The sequence below is a fragment of the Nerophis ophidion genome, linkage group LG12, assembly GCF_033978795.1.
Source record: "Nerophis ophidion isolate RoL-2023_Sa linkage group LG12, RoL_Noph_v1.0, whole genome shotgun sequence".
NCBI classification, from domain to species: Eukaryota; Metazoa; Chordata; class Actinopteri; order Syngnathiformes; family Syngnathidae; genus Nerophis; species Nerophis ophidion.
This window is the reverse complement of record NC_084622.1, coordinates 33708268-33722487: the sequence shown is the minus strand read 5'-3', so window position 1 is coordinate 33722487 and position 14220 is coordinate 33708268. Positions and strand designations below refer to the sequence as shown.

Below are 14220 nucleotides of genomic sequence, written 5' to 3'. Positions count from 1 at the left end.
GCCATATATAGCCATTGATAATATAACTACCTGCTGTTGTTAACGTGAATGTCTCCTTTCAACTTCCTGCCGACCGTCTTTCATTTCTGTTGAGCTTTTATGGCATCTTACTTACTGAAACAGTCACAGTAACAATCTAAATCAGTAGTTCTTTACCTTGTTGGAGGTACCGAACCCCACCAGTTTTAAATGCGCATTCACCGAACCATTCTTAAGTGAAAACTAAAAAAAATTTTTTTTTCAAATTCAAGAAAAACTTATGTTTTTTTTATTGGTGCACAAAATGAAGCGTGCATGAACATCACCTTGTTCACAGAACAAAACCAACACAGTGCATGATTTCACAACAAATTACACACCTTACACACATTACCATGAATTGATTAACGTGGACCCCGACTTAAACAAGCTGAAAAACCTATTTGGGTGTTACCATTTAGTGGTCAATTGTACAGAATATGTACTGTACTGTGTAAACTGTACTGTTTCATATAATGTATTCTCTTCCTTTGCAATCTGCTAGTAAAAGTTTCAATCAATCAATAAAAAACCTGCAAATCAGATGGAAAATTAGAGGGAACGTTGTTTGGGGGTATCCATAATACGCCGACACGGAGAAGTTTTTATTTACACGATCATTCGAATGTGTCTATACTTCCGTGGCGGAGGCTCCGCCGAACCCCTGAGGCCGACTCACCGAACCCCTAGGGTTCGATCGAACCCAGGTTAAGAACCACTGATCTAAATGTTATGTTATCACTGCACCTTAACTGCTATCTGAACACAGAAGTAAGTCATCACCGACTTCTGAACATATTGCTGTAAAAATTGGCTGTACAGTATGTGCGCTTGGGTCTCTTTTTCAGGAACACACAATAATGTCTGATTGAATGCTAAAAGTGTTATGACAGACCATCTCAAAATACGGAATGCAATTTTAAATGTTTTACTGAACGACACACCCAGAATGTACATAAAAACAAAGAATGTGGGATTTCCATTATTAACTATGAACAATAAAACACTGAATATGAAGAACATATGAACGCCGCTCCTCTTACTTCTCAGACTGCCTCCTCGATCAGTGTTTTTACAATCAAGCAAAACAAAACAAACACGGCAAAATATGAATGCAAAGGGTAAAAGAAAAAACCTACAATCTGAAAAAATATCAATTTTCTGCAGAACTTTGTTGTAAAATTGGCTTCTGTGTCTGTCCCTGACACCCACGTTTCAGGCCTGCCTGGAGCTGCTGTGACGTAGATTACCATAGTACCCTATACATCCCTCAAAAACGCAGATTCCAACCATTGAAATACTTTCTAATATTCAAGACTTATGATAATTTGAAAGCATCACTAAACATCATAATGGCAGCTACATTTTTGATGTCAAAGGTCTAAAAAAAAAATGTGGGGAAACATCCAGCAGGCCTGGTTAAATATCTTAACGGGGCGTATTTTCCTCAGGTCTGATCTAGGTGATGATACTAAACAATTACAATTGACTTAATGAGTCTTTTGATTGAGAAAACCTTTCTGTTACTTCACATGTACCAACAGCAAGCAAACATGGGAAATGTAATGTACCTACTGCTATTTACTGACACCTGCTATTGATCATTGCAGTGTATTAAAACTTAAACTGTATTAACATGACAAAAAGCACCACACAAATAACTATCTGTATGAATATTATTTCTGTCTGTAAGATGTTTTCTGTCTCTGTGTGATTGTGGTTGGATTTGCATTTGTATTCAGAAGGGGAAATGTACAATCCAGTTGTTCTATTTATTTTGTTATTTTGTCTACTGTTCGTTACAACTTTTTTTCTGTTATATTTAACATGCTTTATTGAAATTGTTACAATTTCCTCTGCTAAAGTAACATTGGCAGTAATGTTTTGGGAAGTGTTTGAAGATGTACAGCAGCACACAGACACTGTCCCCGAATGTGATTGTAGTCATATTATTATTATATATTGTACATATATACATATAAACATACACATACCGTATTTTTCAGAGTATTTGTCCTACCTGCCTAAAATCCATAATAAAGAAGGAAAAAAACATTAATAAGTCGCGCACTGGAGTATAAGTCGAATTTTTTGTGGAAATGTATTTGATGAAACCCAACACCAAGAATAGACATTTGTAAGGCAATTTAAAATAAATAAAGAATATTGAACAACAGGCTGAATAAGTGTACGTTATATGACGCATAAATAACCAACTGAGAAGGTGCCTGGTATGTTAACGTAACATATTATGGTAAGAGTCATACAAATAACTATAACATATAGCACATGCTATACGTTTACCAAACAATCTGTCACTCCTAATTGCTAAATCCCATGAAATCTTATACGTCTAGTCTCTTACGTGAATGAGCTAAATAATATTATTTGATATTTTACGGTAATGTGTTAATAATTTCACACATAAGTCGCTCCTGAGTATAAGTCACACCCACGGCCAAACTATGAAAAAAAAATGCGACTTATCGTACGAAAAGTACGGTATATCATTAATGTATTATATGTTTACAATATAATCACTTACTTAAAATTATGATCAATATTTTAATAACTGGCATTATTTATTGTGTTTCATAATTTAGTTGTTTTTATTGTAAATTGCTGTGTTTTTTATTTGTGTTTTTGATTGGAAAATGAGCATTCTTTTTCTTTCCCCACAGAATCGGATGCACGAGTCGCTGATGTTGTTCGATTCAATTTGCAACAACAAATTCTTTATCGACACCTCCATCATCCTCTTCCTCAACAAGAAGGATCTGTTCGCAGAGAAGATCAAGAAGTCAGCGCTTAGCATCTGTTTCCCCGAGTACACAGGTAAGTTAGCGTAACCGTGGAAGAACAACAAGGAGGATCTCAATGCACTGCCACCTTTATGTGGATGCCACGTTGTGTTGGGCAGAAAGTTATCGTTTTGTGTCTTTTATCATGTCTTCGAGGTAAGAACAATTATTCTACATAAAAAAATTTGGTATGGATCCCCCTGGGTCTGAAATAAGATGACTATTATTTGACGAGGGCTAAGTATTGAAAACTGAATGATGTGCTGTCAAATTAGCTTTCATTTTGTTTGGTATTACAGCCCTCAAAACTATACATATATATATATACATATATATATATATATATATATATATATATATATATATATATATATATATATATATATATATATATATATATATATATATATATATATATATATGTATTTGGCAATATAAACAAGCATCAAATGCCATCCATCCATCCATTTCCTACCGCTTGTCCCTTTTGGGGTTGTGGGGGGTGCTGGAGCCTTTCTGAGCTGCATTCGGGCGGAAGTCGGGGTTCACCCTGGACAAGTCGCCACCTCATCGCAGGGCCAACACAGATAGACAGACAACATTCACACTCACATTCACACACTAAGGCCAATTTAGTGTTGCCAATCAACCTATCCCTAGGTGCATGTCTTTGGAAGCGGGAGGAAGCCGGAGTACCCGGAGGGAACCCACGCAGTCACGGGGAGAACATGCAAACTCCACACAGAAAGATTGAACTCAGGACTTCTCAGGACCTTCGTATTGTGAGGCACATGCACTAACCCCTGTCCCACCGTGCAGCCCGTATCAAATAGTCGCATATTACTTACACATACAAGGTCTCCAAGGCACAAGCATATTGGAAAGGGTCGTAATAAACGTGTTCGCATCATTTAACTTACTGTGTCATGAGTGTGACTTAATGTATTATTGTGACCACTAGGTGTCGCCAAAACTAAATTATCACTCAACGCCAACTTAAAAGCAGCATAGATCTGTCATGAGGTTAGTGGTTTTCAGACCTACTACTTTTTCTGAGTAATTTCAACTGATCAAGCCTTTTCTAACATTCTGAACTACAAAAAAATAAAAGTATGTACTATGATTTGTGATGATATTGTGTCGGATTAGTACCATAATTTCCAGACTATAAAACACACCTGACTATTAGCCGCACCAGCTAAATTTAGGGGAAAATATAGATTGCTCCATATATAAGCCGCACCCGACTATAAGCCGCAGGCGTTTTGATGTGTAATTACCGTAGTATATAGGGGTTCCTGCTACCACGGAGGGGATTGTCGGGACAGAGATTACTGTTTGGGAACGCAAAGCGTCCCATTTATTAACAATAAATCTTTCAATCATTCAATCAAACTTTCACATCTTTGACATGGCGAACAGCATTCGTGCAGAGTACAAATAATACAACGGTGCAAAGTAATACAAAGTGCTCGCCTGTAACACGGCAGTAAAAGTGCAGTCTTCATGCTGCCGTCTCCAACGTCTCACCATTGATTCATTGATGTCAAGGGTACGTGCAGCAGCTCTATTTCCTTCTTTGACAGCCAGATCGATTGCCTTTAACTTAAAAGCAGCATCATATGCACTTCTCCGTTTGTTTTCCATATTGAGGGTGTTTGCATGAACACTTCCTTCGCGCAAACTGCCGCTGACGCTCTCCTACTCTTTGTTTTGCTCTCGTTACTGTTGCGATCCGTGACTCGGATCTTCACATGTTTATTTTTTTGCCATCTTTGTTCTCATTCTCCGTCTGACCCGTTTATTTCCTGTTTTGTCCATCACTATGGTTACTCATTAGTTCACCTGCTACACTCGGTCCGCACACCTGGTTCAGCTAATCACCCTCCTTTATAAGCCAGCCTCTTCTGTTTATTCTTTCTGGGACTCTAATTTGCTCACATGCAACAAGTAACGTCAGGTATGTTTTTCTCGCTAGCTCATTAGCTAAGCCACCTTATTTTCATCTTTAGCTCACATGCTAATCATCTTTGTTTTTACTTTTTGTGCCATCGTGCCAAGTCTTAGTTCTTTATATTTCCTAGCTTTCACGCTAGCGTCTTTTGTTTCCCTTTTTATTAGCTCCAGTGTTTTTGTTCAGAGCTCACTTTTTGTTAATAAATTTGTTAGATCCTACCTTTATTGTGTTCTTCGTTTGACGCATCCTCGAGGGAATCGAACCCGGTACCACGATGCCGAACCGGCGTTACAGTTACCTGGCGTCAGATGTCTGCCTCGGTCTCGCGCATACTCGGTAGTGCGCACCCTTGGTTACCGTAAGCCGCACCGTTGTGTAAGCCGCAGGGACCAGAACGAGGGAAAAAAGTAGCGGTTTATAGTCCGGAAATTACGGTAATGGAACCTGTCAATACTTAGGCTCCAATATCCGTGTCATATTAAAAGTGGAAAAGTTGTATTGGGACATCCATAATTTATTTGTAATCCCCTTTTCAGGCACAGGCTCATGTGAGTTTAGAATTTGCAACTCTCCATGCTGTAGTAGTGATATACACGTGTTATTAGCTAGCTATTGTTGGTTTGTTTCAAACTACTACCTTTTTAAGGTCTCAATTATGGACTGGACTCTCACTATTATGTTAGATCCACGATGGACTGGACTTTCACAATATTATGTTAGACCCACTCGATATCCATGTCATCCGGTCTCTCCTGGGGGGGGGGGGGGGGGGGGGGTCACTCGCATCTGCGGTCCTCTCCAAGGTTTCTCATAGTCATTCACATTGACATCCCACTGGGTTGTGAGTTTTTCATCGCCCTTATGAGGGCTCTGAACCGAAGATGTTGTTGCAGCTTTTTAGGGCTACATACTGTAAATAAACATTGATTGATGATGGAATTTGTACATATTACTATATTCTACGGGCTATATAGGGCACAGGTATTTAAGCTGCACCCACCAAATTTTAGAAGATAAAAATATTTTTATATTAATTTGCCGCATCGGACTAAGCTGCACATATATACCGCTGAAAAATATTTTGTCAAAGTTTATTTGCATATCTTGTTTCAAAATGCTGCATGTCACATGGCAGTGAAATGGCCGATCAAATAAAATCATCAGATTAAAGGGTCATTGTCGTGGACGGTGGGAGAGGGGTTAGTGCGTCTGCCTCACAATACGAAGGTCCTGCAGTCTTGGGTTCAAATCCAGGCTCGGGATCTTTCTGTGTGGAGTTTGCATGTCCTTCCCGTGAATGCGTGGGTTCCCTCCGGGTACTCCGGCTTCCTCCCACTTCCAAAGACATGCACCTGGGGATAGGTTGATTGGCAACACTAAATTGGCCCTAGTGTGTGAATGTGAGTGTGAATGTTGTTTGTCTATCTGTGTTGGCCCTGCGATGAGGTGGCGACTTGTCCAGGGTGTACCCCGCCTTCCACCCGATTGTAGCTGAGATAGGCGCCAGCGCCCCCCGCGACCCCAAAAGGGAATAAGCGGTAGAAAATGGATGGATGGATGTCATGGACCCACGAGCTGCAGAAGTTAGCTCTCCAATCAGCTAAACAGACTCATTAAGTCCACAGTGACATTTTGGTGAATTTACATAACTGAAACACTACAAAAAGAATGCCGTTGTTAGTTAATAATACTAATACGGACACTTGTAAACGTGTTAGCATAATATCTAAAGCTGTCAACGCTAGCTTGATTACAGCACGATAGTACGTACAAATATGCATAAGAACACTCCTACAGCCATCACACATGGGACGGTTTATTCATCCATCCATCCATTTTCTACTGCGAGTCCCTAGTGGGGTCGGTTTTCTGAGTTTGAATTGTTTTAGTTATACTGTAAAACTTACAAACCTTGTTTGGAGTAATGATTGAAGAATCCTTCCGCGCAGAAACACTTTAGACAAACGTACTTCCGGCACGAAACAGGAAGTACTTTGTCAACTTGCAGCTCCTGCAGTGAGCAAACTCGTCCAAAAGATGGCGCCATTGCACAAACAATAACACACCTTTTCAGTGTCTCTGTCAGTATAACATGAGAACTATTTGTTTTATGAGGTGGTGACTTGATAGCCTCCAACCCCCTGCGACCCCGAGAGAGACAAACAATAGAAAATAGATGAATGGACAAAATATTAGGGCTGTTAACAAAAAATCCATAAATTAGTCGCCTCGTTTTATAGGCCGCAGGGTTTAAAGCGTGGGGAAAAAGTAGCGGCTTATAGTATGGAAAATAAGGTATGTTTTACATTTTGAGAAAGGCTCTCATTTTTTTTTTTTTTTCAACAACTCCTGTGTCATCTGTGCGACTTCTTGTCTCTCTGGCCTCCCTGTAGGACCAAACACATACGAGGACGCGGCAGCTTACATCCAAGCACAGTTCGAGAGCAAAAACCGCTCCCCAAATAAGGAAATCTACTGTCACTTGACCTGCGCCACAGATACAGGGAACATCCAGGTGGTGTTTGACGCCGTGACCGACATCATCATCGCCAACAACCTCAGAGGATGTGGCTTGTACTGAGCTCGCCATGTAACAATTCGCCTCTCATCCCGTCCTTTCTCCTTTCTTTCCTGCTCCTTTCCTCCTCTCCTCCTCCTATTCTTCTTCTTCCTCCTCATTCCTCTTCCTCTGACACTGCTGTGGAAATAATGACGGTGACAATGCTGATTATTTAGAAAAGAAAGAATAATGCAACTCGGTACTTATTAATATTGAGGATAATTTAGAAAATACTAGGCCTATATATATATATATATGTATATATACATATATATATATATATATATACATATATATATATATATACATATATATATATATATATATATATATACACATATAAAATGTTTAAGTTTTTGTCTCTTCCTCGGTCTTCTTCCCGAAAGTTCTTTGGCCTGCTGCCAAACAAACAAATGTGTTTCCAACGCAACACAAAACTCTACCGCCCTAAAACCATGTCGAACAAACATGATCAAGTCTAATCTCCTTTTTTCCTTTCCAGTGTTGTCTTTTGTTGCTAATGAAACATCTTTCTTTGTTTTTTATTATTATATACCTTGAATATGGATTGTGTTTTATATGTCTATATTTATTACATCAGCCTGTACACATTTTTATTCATATTTTGTCTCACCTGACACCTTTGTTGTGTATTATTTGTTTTTTGCAATAGTAGTGTTTCATGTAGTAACAATTTTGAATAAATATGTGAAAATGTCTATAGTTTAAAAAAAAAAGATTAAAAAAAAAAAAAAACAGACAGGTCGGCCAATCAAAACCTTGAAAAAACACTTTGAGACCTGCTGAACCAGATTAAAATGAATCTTTTGTTTACATTAGCAGAGACACTTTGACAATTTTACCTTTTTTAGTTCGCTGTTCCACAAAGAGTCCCAACACGGACAGGAAGTGTTTTCCAAACCTGGCTTTAGGAAGTAGAGTATCAGTGCCAGGTGACACATGCAGGTACTATACTGTAGATAGCAACGCCTGTATGTGCAAGTCATATCTACCTTTTCTCACTATTATAACCTCTACTAATATTCTTGGTGTAAGGAAGCTCGGTCCTGGTTAATTAATATGTTCGTTTATTTATTGATGTTCACCTACATCCATTTCTCTTTAGTGAAATTTATTTGCTGCCATGCCTTTTAAGGCCCTCACCTCCGTCCATGCATGGCATATTGCTCAGAGAGGAAGTCCGAAGATATCGTGTAAGATTTTTTTCAAAAGCCTTTTCTCCCTCCTTCGTTTCCTCCTGTTTCTCTGAAAAGCCCTGACATGGATAGCATGAAGTCTTTCTAAAAAGTCACCAGTTACTTTAAAACTGGAGAGGGAAAAAAAGATTCACATGGATATAGTTCAGATAATAATGATTAAAATGATTTTTAAAAAATGGAAAAAAAATAAATAAAACTTTAAAAAAAATGTAACAGGGAGGTGTTTTGGAAAGTTATAGAAAGGCTGTTGAAAAGTGTAGATTTGCTGATTAGAAAAGAAAATGATGTTTGAATTAATAATATCACACCAGTGGAATCACTGGAATGAGCGTGGGTATTATGTAACAACGATCACAATGATCCGGTAATATTCTTACAACATCTCTTGTGCTTTGTAGCTACAGAGTTCTTTTTTTTGTTTTGTTTTCCTCTATATCTCCTTTTTTTAAATAAAAACAAATATAATCTAGGTTTTGCAATAGGTTCCAGATAGACAGCAAGTTGATTTGGAACCGCAGTGTTTCTCAGATGCTTTGTCATGCTTTGAACTGTGCACAACCTCCTCTTGTTACCATTCTGCCTGTTTCTCCCTGCATTGGAACTCGTGTCCTCTCTGCGCCTGACTCAGAACAATTAAACTATACTATTCTAACAATATCTATTTTTGATTATTTCAGGAAAAAAAGTGTTTTGTTTTTTTTCCCCAAGGGGGAGGACATTTCTTGCTGCATTGGCTCATTGCTGTATAAAAAATATGTTTTCCTTATCCTCAGTTCCTAATTAGTTTGACACACACCTTCCAGGTCTACAATGAAAAGCACAGTCTCTCTCTCTCTCTCTCTCTGTCTCTCTCTCTCTCTCTCAAACACACACACACACACACACACGTTATTACAGTTAACAGTAAGTAGAATTTGAAAATATCTTATTTAGTCATAACTGATCTAAATTAGCCCACAATGCTCTATCTGTCAAACTATCTATGTAGACCTCTTCTTTGTCTTCTTATAGTTTTTATGTACAACATCATGATACGCTTGTTTTGTTGTTTTGAGATCTTCATTCATGGTTTGTTAGCCAACATGTTCTTTTTATTTTCCCCCTGTGTAGCTTTTTCTCTCACGCTCTCTCTTTAGTGAATGGTTGTTATTTCATGTGGGATGTCCGTGCTGGAAAAAAAACAAACAATCGAATGTAGTGTTTACATTAAAAAGCCACTGTTTTCGTGACTACAAAAACAAAATCTTTGTCTTTTCTGTCCAAGTCCCCGAACACAACTGAGAAATAGATATGGCACAAAAGTCACGGGACACTGTTAGACAACCCGAAATTCAACTGGAAGTAAGGATGCTTTCAGTTTCCACTCTTTGAGTACATTTTTCCACAAAATGCTGTAGTGTGATTTTTTTTTTCAACCAGAAGATCCTTTGTGAGGTCAAAGGTAACTTACGTTGAACTGAAGAGAAAGCTGGCCTACAATCTCAGATGTGTTTGGCAAGGGTGAGTGAAAACTTTATATCACATTCAAACTGTTCCCACAAAAAGGAAAGCTTACAATGCAGTTATCTTATTCACTAAGCAATTGGGGGTTTAGTATTTTTCTCAAGGACACTTGGACATGGTCACACGGGAACCGAGGTTTGAACTCACAACCATCAGGTTGGGAAATGATCACCTGGGCCTTGTCAGCCCACTTGCACATTTCTTGGAAAAGTAAGGAATTAGGATTCAGGGAGAAAATTAAAAAATAATTGCTCAACTTCTTAAAGGGGAACATTATCACAATTTCAAAAGGGTTGAAAACAATACAAATCAGTTCCCAGTGGCTTGTTTTATTTTTCGAAGTTTTTTTCAAAATTTTACACCTCCCGGAATATCCCGAAAAACTGCTTCAAAGTGCCTGATTTTCACTATCACTATATCCACCCGTCCATTTCCCTGTGACGTCATACAGTGCTGCCAATACAAACAACATGGCGGTTACCACAGCAAGAAATAGCGACATTAGCTCGGATTCAGACTCGGATTTCAGCGGCTTAAGTGATTCAACAGATTACGCATGTATTGAAACAGATGGTCGGAGTATGGAGGCAGATAGCGAAAACGAAATTGAAAAAGAAATTGAAGCTATTGAGCGAATAGCTATTGACGCTATTCGGCCATAGCATGGGTGTACCAAAAAGTGGCCCATAGCATGGCTGCCTTATTAGCATCGCCGGTAAAATGTGCAGACCAAACGATCAGGACTTTCGCATCTTGAGACACTGGAGCAACTTAAATCAGTCGATTGGTAAGTGTTTGTTTCGCATTAAATGTGGGTATCTAGTTTCAAATGTACATACAGCTAGCGTAAATAGCATGTTAGCATCGATTAGCGTAGCATGTTAACATCGATTAGCTGGCAGTCATGCCGTGACCAAATATGTCTGATTGGCACATAAGTCAACAACATCAACAAAACTCACCTTTGTAATTTCGTTGACTTAATCGTTGCAAATGCATCTGCAGGTTATCCATACATCTCTGTGCCATGTCTGTCTTAGCATCGCCGGTAAAATGTGCAGACACTCTGGTACATTCAATTGGGGTCTGGCGGCAGATTTCTTGCCAGTGGTGCAACTTGAATCCCTCCCTATTAGTGTTGTTACACCCTCCGACAACACACCGACGAGGCATTATGTCTCCAAGGTTCCAAAAAATAGTCAAAAAAACGGATAATAACAGAGCTGAGACCCGCTGTTTGTAATGTGTTGAAAATGAAAATGGTGGGTGTATTACCTCGGTGACGTCTTGTTCTGACGTCATCGCTAAAAGACCGATAAACAGAAAGGCGTTTAATTTGCCAAAATTCACCCATTTAGAGTTCGGAAATCGGTTAAAAAAATACATGGTCTTTTTTCTGCAACATCAAGGTATATATTGACGCTTGCATAGGTTTGGTGATAATGTTCCCCTTTAAGTAATTTCATATTAGGGCTGCACGATTTTGAGAAAAAATTATAATTGTAATGCATCCCTCCAAAATTGCAATTCGATTTGCGATTCATATATTTTATACATAAAACTGCAAAAATAACGAATGAAGGGAAGACATCATGCTTTTAGACCAGGGGTCTCAAACTCAATTCACCTGGGGGCCACCGGATGCAGAGTCTGGGTGAGACTGGGCCGCAAGAAAAGATTTGTTAAAACATGCATACTCCTCAGCATGTGTAGTTGTATGATGACGTTTTAAATTGTATCCTTGTGCACCGCAACTTTCTCTGTGCAAATAAGACATGTCGGGGTGCTCTTGTGCTCAACAATGAAAATATTGCATCTCCCACTTTTCCTGGAATTCTCTTTGCTCATCACGAGCGTTTCTCTTCACTGCAGGCTTTGAAAAAGACATGTTTGGGGTTGTGGAATATACTGTATTTGTATTTAGCCGACGCACGTAGAATAATGTTATTTCCGCAATGTGTGTCGTTCCGCTTTTCCTCCCTACAGCAACACGGCTGGAATGGCCGGGAAAGTACCAGGATAGCGAGTGCGAAAAAGTGACTTCTCCCGGAGTGTTATCCAGCGTCATATAAAAATATATGTAGTGTTCATTGTGTGAGGCAATGCAAATTGAACAATGTTAAAAAACAAATAACGGTTTAATCGGTCCAGGTTATCGGGGACTGTTATTACTGACGGACAGGTATCGCGGTGTGACTGCAGCCAGACATGTAAGAAAACCCTCGTCTCCATGGCAACGTCTCTGTCGCTTTCACTCATTTGCCGCTTTTCCACTAATGCAGGGGTAGGCAACCCAGAACGTTGAAAGAGCCATTTTGGACCCAAATAACACAACGCTGTCAAGCGCCATTCATATAAAACTCGCGGGCTGCACTAACATTAAACTTTCATATTAAGGTTGGGGCCGCAAAATAACGTCTCGCGGGCCACAATTGGCCCACAGGCGTGTCTGAGACCCCTGCTTTAGGCTGTCAATCAACATGTTCTTGTCTCAAAGTGCCACAAATTAGAATGATACTATAACGATAGTAATTTACTTTTAAAATATTTGGCTTTGTGCAGACAGACTCAGAGCTTTTTGGCTAAAGCAGGGGTGTCTAAATTACGGCCCATGGGCCAAGTGCGTCCCATGAAACATCACAGGTTTTAACAAGAAGATTGCCTCTGCGGCTGTTTTTGCCTGAAATGTAATCATGGATTGAATTGGAGTGACATTTTGCTGCCCTGTTGTGGGTTAAGATAGAAGCGATGGTCAATTTTATTTGAAAGTGAATTGAGCACAGCTCTCAAGGTGTACATTAACTATAACCAACAAATAAAGTCAACATATGGTCGCACACACACCTTTCCTGCTCATTAAACTTATAAAACATGTATATGTAATTGAAAATCACATATATATGAATCCATTACAGTGCATGATGGGTGATATGTAAAACACTCTCGCCACACTTCCTCATATTTGGCTCATTTTAGCAGCGTAATATATCTGATTGATGAAAAAACTTTAAGGCGGTCAAAGAAAGTAACAAGGTAGGAGTCAAACTTTCACGTAACCTTTTATATTCAATGGTTTTAAATCGTTTATAGGGATTTATATACTTAGTGGCCTAGTGTTCGCCCTGAGATCGGTAGGTCGTGAGTTTCAACCCCCGGCCGAGTCACACCAAAGACTATAAAAACCGGACTCATTACCTCCCTGCTTGGCATTCAACATCAGGGGTTGAAATCAGGGTTAAATCACATTAAAATGATTCCCGAGCGCGGCCACTGCTGCTGCTCACTGCTCCTCTCACCTCCCAGGGGGTGAACAAGGGGATGGGTCAAATGCAAAGGACAAATTTCACCACACCTAGTGTGTGTGACAATCATTGGTACTTTAACTTTAACTTATATATATTGATAAAGTTGAAATATTTGAAGTTATGTTTTGTTGATCAGCCTGTTATAGCTTGCTTTAAAGGCCTACTAAAATGAGATTTTCTTATTTAAACGGAGATAGCAGGTCCATTCTATGTGTCATACTTAATCATTTCGCGCTGTTGCCATATTTTTGCTGAAAGGATTTAGTAGAGAACATCGACGATAAAGTTTGCAACTTTTGGTGCTGATAAAAAAGCCTTGCCTTTACCGGAAGTCGCAGACGATGACGTCACAAGGGTGAGGGCTTTTCATGTCCTCACATTGTTTTTAACGGGAGCCTCCAGCAGCAAGAGCTATTCGGACCGAGAAAACGACAATTTCCCCATTAATTTGAGCGAGGATGAAATATTTGTGGATGATGATATTGATAACGAAGGATTAGAAAAACTATTTTTTTAAATAAAGTTAAAAAAAGGCGATTGCATTGGGACGGATACAGATGTTTTTAGACACATTTACTTGGATAAATCTGGTAAATCCCTTATCTTTCTATTGTGTTGCTAGTGTTTTAGTGAGATTAAATAGTACCTGATAGTCGGAGGGGTGTGTCCACGGGTGTCTTGAGGCCAGTGTCTGAGGGAAGTCACAGTAGATACAAGGACGGCGCAAACTCCACAGATCTCAGGTAAGATGCGACTTTTTAACACAATTTTTTCACCGATACTTGCCGGTTGACATTTGGTCGGGAACCATGTTCGCTTGACCGCTCTGATCCATAGTAAAACTTCACCTCCGGGA

General features: G+C 39.2%; 1 protein-coding gene across 1 annotated transcript in view; it reads left to right on the top strand.

The window, feature by feature from the left end:
• The window catches only part of LOC133563339 (guanine nucleotide-binding protein G(o) subunit alpha), a 247095-nt gene extending 237296 nt beyond the window's left edge, over positions 1–9799 (top strand). The window contains exons 8-9 of the mRNA XM_061917421.1: positions 2700–2853; positions 7170–9799. Of these exons, the coding sequence (XP_061773405.1) occupies positions 2700–2853; positions 7170–7357 (342 nt within the window). The 3' untranslated portion in view covers positions 7358–9799. The remainder of the gene's footprint in view (positions 1–2699; positions 2854–7169) is intronic.
• The last annotated feature ends 4421 nt before the right edge of the window (positions 9800–14220 follow it).